The 13,737-nt window shown below is 37.7% G+C and overlaps 1 protein-coding gene and 1 pseudogene across 1 annotated transcript in view; both read right to left on the reverse strand.

Moving 5' to 3' along the window:
• Nucleotides 1–2,593, reverse strand: LOC112484132 (annotated as a pseudogene).
• A 5,026-nt stretch (nucleotides 2,594–7,619) lies between these two features.
• ZNF449 (zinc finger protein 449) overlaps nucleotides 7,620–13,737 on the reverse strand; it is an 18,919-nt gene continuing 12,801 nt past the window's right edge. Inside the window, 2 exon segments of the mRNA XM_006917185.3 lie at nucleotides 7,620–10,558; nucleotides 10,753–10,866. Coding sequence (XP_006917247.1) covers nucleotides 9,675–10,558; nucleotides 10,753–10,866 — 998 coding nt within the window. The 3' untranslated portion in view covers nucleotides 7,620–9,674.

Here is a 13,737-nt window from a genome sequence, read left to right on the forward strand (position 1 = left end):
TTTTCACCCCAAATTTCCTTCTATATTCAGTAACAAAATGTTTACTTTTCAAAAGTATATGACAGCTATTTGTACAAATTTCCCACTTTAACAAAAAATTTACTTTTCATTTTATAATACACAGGTTAGGTATTAATGATGCAATTTTAAATGGAACAATGTAATGTCAAAACCTGTGTTGCTTTATTGTAACTAGAGAAGACTTAAGGCTAGCACCATATCATATCTTACTGAAGCATACATACCGTCATGCCCTATGCTAGTCAGTACAGCCATGGTGTCAATATTAGGTGGCATTCTTCATTCCTCTGAATTTTCTCCTTCAATTTTGGAAATACCAGGGACATCAGAGGAAAGTTCACTCAGTATTCTTCTATAAAGGGTATTCGTGAAAGGGTTTATTTCTCTATGTTTATGAGATTTGATTATACCTTCTGATTCTGTAGATTCATTTGTCTCTCCAATTTCTTTTACCTGAACAATTCGTAGCTGTGGCAACTGAATAACCAATGGCCGCGGTGTCTCAATTACTCCCTAAACATGTACAGTTTGGCCTGAGAGCAGCTGCACTGGATTTATAGCTAGGAAGCTACTTCTGGTATCTGATCTAGCTACAGAAACCTGAGCTAAAGCAGAGATTGAATTCTGATCAGTCTGCGTATGAGAAGATTCACTCTCTGTCACAGAATGTTACACAGAATCTGTTCCATCTTGCTGGGACTCAATTGTTTCCATGGTCATTTGGCTTAATATGTTTTTTTTTTCTCCTGCACATTTGCTCATTATTAAGACATTTGTAATCAGTGCTTTGCTCCTTACCAGTACCCTTCTTCATTTATCCTGCCATGATGGGTTTTCTGTAGTGGACCACCTCACTGATTACAGAGAGGAGATGTTGGGGGTGATGAACCCACTGCCCACTAGGAGCAGTGTCACTGCCCAGCAACACTGCACAGGTGGCCTCCAGTCAGTTCTGATGCGCAGCCCTGCTTCTACCTAGTCAGGACCTGTAGCAGTCATTTTTTATGCTGTTGTCACACACTGGACATTAACATTATTTGAGTCTTTGTCTTAATGTTTTTTATCTCCTCGTTAGATAGGACAAAGGTCTCAAAATCTGGACAGTTCTTACTAAATGCTATGCTTGCTGAATGCTAAAATGTAGCACAGTATTTTGCAGATGCCGCTGCAACCAGATGAGCTTAACTGGAATTGCAAGCAGATAATTTTTGTCAAAGAAGAAACAAACATGTAAATAACCAAATACTGTATAAAGGCAGTGTCTAAGCCTCCTTTCCTGGAGACAGAGCTTTGGATGTCAATCTCCTGTCTCTTTTATTTGTTGCAAGTAAATAAAACTACCTAATGACAACCACAACTATGTCTCATTCTTGAATAGAACATCTCAAGCAGTGAACCCCTTAAGTTCAATAACATCCTGACCACTAACACTTCCAAGTATTATCATCATTCTTGTCTCATAATAAACTTTAAACTTATTATACTGAACATCTTCATACTTATTTCACTTTTAAACTTATCCCAAGTCCAGCTTAATGCTGTGTCTTACAGTGAAACATACCCTTTTCCAAGCTGGTGAACTTCAAATCCTAATAGTCATCTGTAGATGCAAATGAATGTTCAGCATTCTCCCAGATCAGGTGAAAGTGAGCTGTTTTCTTGAGGGCAGATCAGCTTCTCCATATTAAAGATGTTAAGCTGCTAAATCCTGTAGCAACATGCACCTTTACTGTGACTTGTACTAAGAGGCTTTCTGGTATCATATGGAAGAACTAAGTTTTCAGTCTTACTGTTAACAATATAGGTGACCCCTCTCCTTGTGTATGGGGTACTGGGAGAGCTGTATTAATCCAATAGTTTGTTGATACTCTTAATCTCAGGGGCCTTTAAAGAGGTGAATCGGAATGTAGTAGTGTGGAAAAGATAAGATAATGCCCTCTGAGGGGAAACAAGACTCCAAAGCTTGGAGATTCAATTGTTCAGAACTCAGTGCATCAGAAAGGAGGTCTTCATGGAACCTGAAGATTGCTCAGGTAGATAGAGGAAACATCTGGGTTTGAATTTATCACACTCATGCAAGGTGTTGCGGGACACAATAGGAAGATTCAACTTCTATAATTCTTCAACAGCTGAAGCAGTTGAAGGATAAGGCCAAAGCTGCATTTAGAGGGATGGTTCGATTTCTCTTTTTCACACTTTTGATTTTTTTGGAAGTGTGAAATCTGGGTCAGTTTCTGTAGGAGTCAGAGCAGGGGCTTTGGTAAGACTGAGAGGTATTTGAAAGGGGGTATGAAGAAGCAAGTAGTTTAAGGGATATAATAGTCTGGCATGAAGTACAGAGTATTATTCATCCTGGACATTCTTCCCTTCAGCACACAACATTTTGAAATGCAGGCCATATTGAAAGGTGAAGACAGTGGTAGGAGTATCCAGGAGAGGGAGGATCATGTATAGAATCCATCATTGTCCTGCCGAAAGGAAATTCTGAGTGCAGCAGTAAGAGATTGCATATAGTCAACATGGACTACTCATTGTTTATTTCAAATAAAAATCTAGAGGAATTCTTCAGTGACTCAGTAGTTATAGATGTTTTCAATGTAAACTGGTTCTCTAATATATGAATCAGGTTTCCAAGTAATCATTGGAGATAAAATTTTGTTTTTGAAAATCAGTGTATCACGTCCGTTGGGGATTGAGATGGGTTTCACTCATTCAGAAGAAAGATACATTTTAAGATCTTTGGACTCTTAAAAATGTGAACTCAGGCATTGTTAGACGTCTGAGAAGTCCTATCTGACAATTGAAGTTGGAGAAGGCTGGATAGAGACTAACTTATACATCATTCTGGTGAGAAAAGAATCTACCCACCACTCCCAATCCCAGTAGTTAAAATTCCGGAATCGGGGGGCTGAGTAAACAGATTACTAATATTAAGGAGAGACTAAGAGATAAGCTGCATTCTCATCAATTCCATATCTGTTGCAGAAAACTAGAAAAGAAGCAGAGGCTGCTCAAGTCTTAAGTGTGGGCTTTGGTTTTTTATAAGAACATTCAGCTCATATGAATAGTCTAGAAATGAGTGAAGGTTTCAGGAAGAAAGGTCATGCTGTTTCCTGGAGGTGCTCATAATATTTCCCTTCAGAATGTCATGGTGACTGACGGTGAGCCACTTGGGGGTTGATTCACCTGTATCTTCCCTGATTACCTTGACTTTAGCCTAGACAACTTCCTCAGCACACTATAAAACAATCCCTTTTGATTCAGAACCACTGCTACAAAAACTTCAAAGTATCCATGGCAGGTTCTCTCTGCTTTCAGGAAGAAGAACAATATGGAATCCCAAGAGAGCTTTCTCAGCCAGGTGTGCAGAAGCTAGGTCTCTCCTAGGTCCTTTAGATTCCTGCTTTACTGCCAACTATTTTTTTCCCATTTTTATAGAAATATAATAGACAATTAGTCGCTTGTATTTACACTGTACAATTCAATGAGGTTTTTTTTCCCCAATTATTATTGGCATACAATAATATACCAGTTTTGGCTGTATAGCATAGTGATCAGAGATCCACATAACTCACAAAGTGATCACCCCACTAACTCTAGCACTCCTCTTCCCCCTTACATATTTATTACATTATTAACCATCTTCTCCATGCTACACTCTACATCTCCATGTCTTTTCTGCAACTATCCATTTGTACCTCTTAATCCCTTTGCCTGTTTTTTTTGTTCCCCCTAAATCTAGTATCCCTCTAAATATTCTCTGTATCTATGAGTTTATTTCCACTTTTGTTCTTACTGATTCTGTTCTTTAGATTCCACATGTACATGAAATCACGCAATATTTGTCTTTCTCTACCCAACCCATTTCATTCACTGTAATACCATTTAGGTCCACCAAGGTAAATTCTTTTTCCATCCCCTTCCTTTTAGTGTGTGTGTGTCTTTTACTCTGAAGTGAGTCTCTTGTAGGCAGTATATGTAGGGGTCTTGATTTCTTATCCATTCAGCCACTCTATCTTTTGGTTGGAACACTTAATTCTTTTCCATTTGAGGTACTTGTTGACAGGAATGTAGTTATTGCTATTCTTTATTCTTTTCTGTTTTTGATACATGTTTTTTTCTTCTTAAAGAAGTCCCTCCAGCATTTCCTGTAATACTGGCTTGGTTATGATAAATTCCTTTAGCTTATTTTTGTCTGAGAATCTCTTTATCTGTCCTTCAACTATAAATGACAGCTTTACTGGAAAAATTATTCTTGGTTATATACCCTGAGTCTTCATACTGTCGAATATTTTGTGCCAAGTCCTTCTGTGCTGCAGAGTTTCTTTTAAGAAATTAGCTGCCAGTCTTATGGGTGTTCTCTTATAAGTAATTATTTGTTTTCTCTTGCTGCTTTTAATATTCTTTCTTTGTATTTAACCTTTGGCATTTTAATTATACCTCTTTGGGTTCCTGGTTTTGGGGACTCAGCTTCCTGGGGCTTTATGTCTATTTTCTTCACTAGGTAGGGGAAGTTTTCTATCATTATTTCTTCAAATAGCTCTTCAATGTCTTGGTTTTTTCCCCAGTACCCCTATGACATAAATATTTTTACACTTAATAGTGTCCCATAGGCTGCTTAAATCATCATTATAGTCTTGGCTTCTTCTTCCTTTTTTTTTTTGCCATTCTGATTGAGTGTCCTTGGCTTTCCCATCCTCTGTATAGGTCATTTGATCCTCTTCTTTATTCACTTTGTTTATTCCATTTAATGTACTTCTCATGTCAGATGTGTTAATTTCTGACTGGTTCCCTTTTATAATTTTCATTTCCATTTTTGTTTTTTATCTCTTTGTTGAAGTTCTCTCTAAATTCACCTACCCTTCTCATAAGTTCATTGAGCATCTTTATAACCAGCGTTTTGAACTCTGCATCTGTTAGATTGCTTGACTCCATTATTTCTAGATCTCTGTTCTGTTCTCTTATATGGTTTCTGCTTCTTTGTCTTCCCATTTTAGCTGCCTTTCTGTGTCTGTTTCTATGTACCAAGCAAAGCTCCTAAGTCTCCTGGTCTTATTAGTGTGGATTTCTGTACTACGTGTCCAGTAGCACAGTCCTGAGAGGGGTTCAGCTGCAGGCCAAATTTAGCCCCAGCCTGTGCTCCTCTAGGTTCTATGTACTAAGCAAAGCTCCTAAGTCTCCCAGTCTTATTAGCGTGGTTTTGTGAAGTCGGTTGCCGGTGACACAGTCCTGAGAGGTTTTCAGCTTCAGGCCAAGTTTAGCCCCAGCCTGTGCCCCTCTGGGGCCGCCTGTTAAGATTCAGCAAGCAATCCACAGATGCTGTGCTTATAGTTGCCTCAAAAGACCACACCAAAAACCGATGCCAGCTGCCACCAGTGTGAGTCTAGGCGCTGCTCAGGAAGAGGCACCTTAGCGAGGACACACCTGGATGTGGCTTGGATGGGGCCACGAGTTGGGGGAGGTGGAGAGTTTCAGGGAATCCTCTGGGTGGATCAACCTGTTATCCAGTTTGATGATGTCTCTGCTATGGTGGCATTGCGTCTGTGCACTGGGAGGAGGGAGGGCTCAGTGGAGGAACAATGGATACCGCCGGCACTTCTGTACAGAGAGAGTCTCGCCTTGGCTCTCAAGCCAACTACTCAGTGTCTGCTTGTAAACCCCTGGTGCCCTCTGCGCAGCCAAACTGGCACTGGTGCTCAGAGCGATCAGGCCTGTCACCGTGAAAGTCTGCTCGCAGACACGGCCCCTTTAAGAGGCATGTGCAACTGCCGGCAGCCACTACTATGACCTCTATTCCACTTAGCCACTCGGACCGGTCAGCCTCGCGTCCTTGCACCATCCTACCTCTTCCTGTTGCAGGGTGATTTCTTAGATTTCTCCCTAGTTGTATGGCTTGTTCATCTAGATCCCAGGTGATTTTCCTTACTGTTTTCTCCTTGTTTCTGTCATAACTTTGATTTGGTCACCAGAGGGATGAACAGAGCCTCTATCATCTGTGCCATTTTTTTCTTCCTTACTGCCAACTTTGATAGTTGGGCAGTTATTAACAACTGCTATAAGACATCCATAAAATGTGTCCAAAATAATCTTCAAAAGGAAATGGAGACTACAAGAATGCAGGCATTCAGAATGGGGAGCAAAGCAATCTACTCTGTGTCACTGCCACTTCACAAGCACCAAGGATACTCCTAAAGACATTAAAGTAATTGAGAGGTCCAAGACTGTATTCTAAATTTGTGCCTTATAATCTTTATTTTCTAAGGTCTTTAGGATACTTACCAAATTTTATCAAATATATGTCTTAAACTAAATGAACTTTAGAAGCAAAACTGGAATGAACCTCATTTTCTAATCACAATGCAGCAAAAACAAAAATTAAGAAGAAAATGGCAATATTGTATAGCTCGGGTTAAAGAGGAAGTATTAATGTAAACTGTAGTAACAAACAATTTTGAAATGATCAATAATGACATTGTGATGGTTAATTTTACATACCAACTTGACTGGGCTAAGAAAATCCCAGATAGCTGGTAAAATATTACTAGATGTGTCTGTGAGGGTGTTTCCAGAAAAAAATAGCATTCGACTCAGTAGACTGAGTATAGAGATCTGCCCTCAGCAATGTACGTGGGCATCATCCAATCTCTGAAGGCCTGAATAGAATAAAAAAGCAGAGGAAAAATTAATTAATTCCCACTCTTCTTGTGCTAGGAACTTTGTCTTTTCTTGCCCTTAGACATGTGAGTTCCTGGTTCTCAGGCTTTGGGATTTCAGGACTTATATCCATGGCCTCCCAGGTCTCAGGCCTTTGGTCCCAGACAAAGAGTTCTACTATAATACCAGCTCCCCTGGTTCTCGGGTCTTTGGATTCAGACTGAAGTATACTATTGGCTTTCCTTTTTCTCCAGTTTGTAATAGAATATATATATTGGTTCTATTTGTCTGGAGAATCCTGATTAATGCAAACATATATAAAAACTGTGGGATGTGACCAAAGACATATTTAGAGGAAAATCCATAAGCATTTAAGGATTAAAATACAACATGCTGGAATGGATATTTATTGAAAGCTTATACTGTGTAGGGACTGAACAAAATATATTTCACTTAATCTTTATAGTTCTTACAAGGTGGGTACTGTTTTTGCCCTTCATAGTATTTAGGAGGTAGGCATTGTACTTTGCCCTTATGTCTTTTTGAAGTATAATTAGGCACATTCACACAATGTTCTAACTATAGTCTTTTTCCAAGAACTATTTCACATATTTCTTGATTCACTGACACAAATATTTATTAGTGCTTATTATATACAGGGCACTGTAACAAAGAAATGAATAATGAATGTTGTCTACCTTGTAAAATCCAGTCATGTGTGTTTATGATATAGATGAGGGGGAGGATGCAGCTCATATTATGATTGCAACTAATCCTATTAGCTAAAAATGACTGTATTAAAAATGATGCATAAACCCAGCACCATGGTTACAGAGAGTAAAGTGATTCCAGCTTAGGCTGGGGGCAGGAGTCAATTGTGGTGCTATTGCCACTGCTCATGGAAGCAGCTCTAAGTTGTGCAAACAGTGCGATTGAAGCAGAAAAAAGCATATATATTTCCACTTTATTAAAATATTGCATAGATACAGAGCAGTTGGGAACATCCATTCTAAGGCACTATTCTGGTTGGGATGCAATTCCACAAGAGAAAAGAGAAGCCATTACATTCGGTATTTTTCATCTCTACATTCCGACTCCTCCCCCATTACATTTTATTGCTACTAAGATTTCAATTTTAACCCTACACTTATAAGCAGCATCATACAGGGACTGGGACAACAAGAATTAAAGATATATCCTGGCTCTAGCACTTGATATGATTTGGCACTTAACACAAACTCTCTTGCATTGTTCTCCCTTTGTTTCCCAACTCTTAACTAAAATTATTATAAACTCTTTATGAACCTGACCCATGAATTAATTTCTTTACTATAGTTTCCATTAAGCCTATAACAGGACTAGTTAGGCATATAGTAGATACCCCAAAAATACTTATAATAAATATGACTTCCAAGAACTTCAATGAAATAGAAAAAATACACTTCCCCTAATTCTAGTTTAAGGAAAGGATGACTGGTATCTTCATAAAGGGAAAATATTTGAATATCCTATTTGTTATATCTTATAACAAGGAACTAGGCTGAATGAATGTTTTCATGTATTAACAGCTTTAACTGACAAAGAGTTCTTCCCCTGCTACAGAAACTTGAGTCATTATCATGATTATATAAGAACAATTTATATAAGTAGCAATGTGTGTATGTGATTATAAGTAAAATTCAAAGAGGATGTGAATCACTGAGCAACTTAAAAATTATCTGGATTAGTGACCCTCACCTCTTTAAAATGATATGTATGTATGTTTGAGTGTGTATTACATAAAAACATATATGTGTAAAGAATTTTTCATAACACCCTTGAAACGACTGGAGATAACTAGGCTTAAAAGCAACAAGACTATACTGATAGCTATAGAAATATTTGTTAAAGGTAATACATTCCAAGGAATATTTTCAGAATACTAGTTCTGTGGGTTGTTACTGGGTACACACGAAAAAGGGTTCTGGGGTCAAATAGGTTTGCAAAACATTGAGAAAAAAGAGGTGCTTTTTCTGTCTTTACTGAAGGACCTGTCAGAGATTCTCATATGCTGATGTGCACTGTGAATACAGAAAAGAGAAACAGCAGGAAGGGATTCCCAAACTTATTTTCAAAATATATTATAGAACTAAGTGTTCTATGACACATACTTTGGGAGGCTATGAATTAAAGAATGAGCAAAATTTAAAAAGCACTGAGAGACATATAGCTGAATAGTAAAGGAGAGTAAAAAGCACTGGGCACTGGCTCCTCAGTCAATCTAAATTAAATTAGGTTCAATTTGTATGACTTCAACTATCAAATGGATTCTCCCACATAGAACTTACTTATTCTTTGAACAAAAGAAATCAAATTAATAGCTCTAAACAGCATCACCCCAGGCTGCCAACTAAGCAGACTAGCAAACTTTGCAGAATTCAAAATTAAAGGTTAAAATCTTAATTAAAAAAAAATCTTAATTTCCTTAAACATAAAAATTGTCAATGGAAATAACCCAGTTCTTATGAGGCAAATGAAATCCTCTTTATTCATGTGTTCCTGACACATTTTTATTATTTGACAAAATACACTGTCTCCTTTCTTGCAACTTGGGACACATATAAAGCTTTGAACTAATATAATCACCTTTATGACAACAGATAATTATGGTGCTGCTATAATAGATATGTCAGATAGACATGGTTATCTATTATATTGACCCTATCTATATGCTTTATGCTTACATCTGATATGGTTGGCTTGGGACATAAAAATTTTCCTTGTCATAAAAAAAAGTTGTACAGACAATATAAATCAAATCTAGGAAAGTTACAAGAATAGGTGGATACTCTAGAATTCATATGCCTTGGGAGATGGATTTTTAAAATAGTAAAAAAAAAAAAAAAAGTTACTCTTATAAGCTCAAAAAAAGATTCTTCCAAGACAGACTGCTGCTACAGGTTAAGATTTGTTTTTGAGTTAGTGTCAATTTCTGTAGGACCTGTTTCCTATAATAATTCTTAAAGAAGTCCTCTAAAGTGAGTGACTTGGTGCATAATAAGGCCTGCTCTCTGTCTGAAGCTTTTAGAACAATGACTGCACTTGTATGGCTTCTCCCCTGTATGAATTCTTAAATGAATAACAAGGCTTGGTCGCTGTCTAAAGCTTTTCCCACAATAATTACATTTAAACGGTCTCTCTTCAGTGTGAGTTCGCTGGTGCAAAGTAAGAGCTGTCAGTCTACTAAAACTTTTCCCACAGTTGTGACATCTATGAGGTTTTTCACCCGAATGAGTTTTCAGATGTCTTTTAAGACTTGATCCATGACAAAAGCTTTTCCCACACTCAAGGCATTTATATGTCTCTTCTTCAGAATGGGTTCTCTGGTGCCCTATAAGGTGTGACCGCCGAGTGAATCGCTTTTTACACACAGTGCATTCATAGGGCCTCTCCCCTGTATGAAGTCGTTGGTGTCTATAGAGGTCTGAACTACGAAGAAATCTTTTTCCACATTCAGGACATTTATGAGGTTCCTCTCCTGAATGAATTCTCTGGTGCCCTGTAAGTTGTGACTTCCGGGCAAAACATTTCCCACACTGAGAACATCGATGAGGTTTGTCTCCTGGACTTTTTTTCTTATGGGGTCTAGGGTTGAGAGGTTCTTCCAAGCTGGAGCTTTCAGCTGTCTCTCCTGCAGAGGGGTTCTGATGATCTACAAGTTTTGTTAAATCTGTCTGTAAATCCTCTGGGGGGTTTTCCCATTGATTTTCTAACTGTACATAGTCTTTTGGCAAAATGGGACCGTGGAGAGCATTCCCCTCTAAAGTAACAAGAAACGGGTACATATTTTCCATTTTTTTCTGTTTTGAAGTATCTTCTTCATTTTCTATCCCGATCTCAAAACCTGGGAGAAGAAACAGAAGCTGCATATGTCACTATGTCCCACAGAAAAAAAAGAACATGAGGGAAAAAGGAAGGGTTATATTAAAGTACCAGTAGGAATATAGAAATTCCTAAATAGAATCCAAAACTTTTTACCCCGATTAAGGTTTAATTTTTCTTTTCTTTCTTCTCTAATATCAATGAACAATTACTTACCTATCTTGGACTCCAGTAACTGTTTAATTTCTTTGGAATCTTGTAGTTCCTTCACCCATGCCTCTTCTCTATGCTCCAATGGAAAGCTCATGTCAAGCTTTGGTATTGGATATCCTGGCCATCAGAAAGTTGAGAAGCATAATAGTTTGGGTTATCAAAGGTTTTTTTTCCAGAATTCAGGCTGATATCTTGGACATATGGCTGCTTAATATCTACTTCCACCTCAATTATTCTTACTTCACCTTACTTCTCTCATTTTTGAAAGATAAGAACAATACAAAAATGAGAGAACATCCTTTTGTGCTCAGTTCAAAGCTATTCTCCTCTAATCTATGGAAAGGAGAGTGAATCAATTCTGTGCTGACATCAATGCACTAAATTCCATCTGTATATTTTGATAATAGATTTATTTAGGTCAGAGCCAAAATACAAAGTAAATCTTCATAAAGTTCTGGCATATTAAAGCTGAGAAGTACTGCTATTGAGTACCAAGTGAAGAGAGAGGGGTAAAAGTAGAAGCTATGAAACTGTTTATTGCAATAATCTCAGTTGAGATTTTCAAATTAAAATGGAAAGTGGGTTGGCAACAAGCAAAAGCAGTCTTTTTGTTTGTTTCAGCTGAAGCCTAGAAGTGGATTCCCTTGAAATCAACCCAAATAACAATCAAACAGTGTTTCTTACTGTCAATCTAAGGACAACCAGAAGTTTCTACTACTCACTCTCCCCATGAGTCCTACCGACCCTTTCCTCATTGAGAGCCCCTGCTGTGGCTCACATTCCTTTTCCACAGCCCTTCCTTGCCTTCTTCAGCTCTGGCAAAGAATATTGGTCTATAATAAAATGTAGGTTGGAATTGATGATTTGAGATCTAAATACAGGATGATTTTTAGCATTATTAAAATATTAGCATTATTAAAATAACATTTGCAAGTTAATTTGATGGAAAGTTGAATTTCATAGCACTATATCGAACCATAGGAAGTGGATGAAAATATTTTATATTTTCATGGAAAATAAGATTTTAAAAGATTAAGAATGGAATATTACTCAGCAAAAAATGAAATCTTACCATTTTTAACAACATGGATGGACCTACATGGTATTACTGTAAGTGAAATAAGTTAGACAGAGAAAGACAAATACCATATGGTTTCACTTACATGTGAAGTCTAAATAACAAGATAAGTGAATAAACAAAACAGAAAGAGACTCATAGATACAGAGAAGAAACTGATGGTTGCCAGATGGGAAGGGGTTGGGGGGCTGAGTGAAAAAGGTGAAGGAATTAAGAAGTGCAAATTGGTAATTACAAAATAGTAAAGGGGATGTAAAGTATAGGATAGGGAACACAGTCAATAATATTGTATAACTATGTATGGTGCCAGGTGGGTACTAGATTAATCAGGGGGATCACTTCATAAATTGTATAAATGTCTCATCACTATGCTCTATATCTGAAACTAATATAAAATATTGAATGCCAACTGTAATTGAAAAAGAAAAAAGCTTCCAAATTAAAAAAAAAAGTCATACACAAACCTTTACCTAATAATTAGACTGTAATATGAATTAGGGATGATTGTTTTTGCTTTGGACTCTTTTTTGATTTTACTATTTTTTCCCTGTCTTCAGTGGAATCTATTCAGCATTTCTCTCTTTAAGGATCTGAGCTCTTTATTAATAAAGTAGACCTAACTCCCCTACACACAAAAAAGATTAAGAAATAAAAATGCATTTCAAATAAAATTCTGTTTACATTCACTACACTGTTTTTGTTTGGATTCCAAAGCTAAGAGTGGGATGAAAGGGTAATATGGCACAGGTCAAATAAAACTAGAGATCATAGATCAAAGGAAAGCTTCCATTAAGTAAAGGTGGGAGCATACTGAGACTTGAAATAAGCAGACCATAAAAAAGGCCTAGGTGTAAAATACTGATTTATAATCTAAATGTAGGGAGGTAGACAGACTTTCAACTTGATACCATGAGGAGCTCTGTGGATCTACTTACCAGTGAAACTGGTAAAAATTATTAAGGATAAAAATCCAAATATTTAAAGTCTTTCAAAGTGGTTCTAAGGGCATACAGCAGATTATGAAACGTGTAATTAAAAAAAAATGCTAAAATTCCCCAAGAACAGCAAGAGCCTTAAATATTTAAACCACAACTTCTCTTTAGCTCCCTTCCCAGCTCCACTCTGGACTGGTGTAGCCCAGAGCCTAGGGCACACTCTCTTCCACCTCCCTGTTAGAGGGTTATCTTCCTGGGAGGGGCAGGACCTCAGCATTTCTTATTGTACCGGCAGCTACCAATTGTTTCATCTAAATTCTAGGCAATTCTGGCTGAGAGGTGGGGGCTCCTTTTACTTAGTCTCCATTGTTGAGACAGAGGATCCACCTTCAGTGTAGTATTGCTGAGAATACTAGGGCCCTAATTGCCCTTGTAAGGCAATTGTGGTTTTTTTATAATTGTGATTGTAAGGCAGTAAGTAGTTCCAAGCTTGGAGAGGCAAGCCAAGAAAACGTGAGGCTCAGACCTTGTGCTCAGCTCCTAAAGTGGCAATGTTACTCAGAGATAAGCACACTACTATCCTCATATCCAGCTCCAGAGCAATGTATCAGAGATCTGGCCTAGGAGAATAAGCTGTGTATCTTCTCAGGGAAACAGATGTCATTTGCAACAGAGTCGAGAAGTTCAAGCCTAAGGGCACTCTCAAAAAGAGTGGAGGTTGTAATTAAAGGCAAGTGGGAAGAGTTTGATAGATTTATTGAATATACAGGCTAACCTGGAGGCTGACTAGTTTGCAGAAGAGAATTGAGTAAAGAGATAACTGGGAGTAGCCCTCCTGGGATCCAAACAAATTTCAAAAACTGACCTCAGGAACTAGCCATCAAAAGTGTTTGAATTTGATTAGATTAGTCTGCAGAACAATTTATGCTCCAGGGCATTGTTGAAAACAATAGAGCAATTAGCTGGTAATTAATA

The sequence above is a fragment of the Pteropus alecto genome, unplaced genomic scaffold (assembly GCF_000325575.1).
Source record: "Pteropus alecto unplaced genomic scaffold, ASM32557v1 scaffold577, whole genome shotgun sequence".
Taxonomy (NCBI): domain Eukaryota; kingdom Metazoa; phylum Chordata; class Mammalia; order Chiroptera; family Pteropodidae; genus Pteropus; species Pteropus alecto.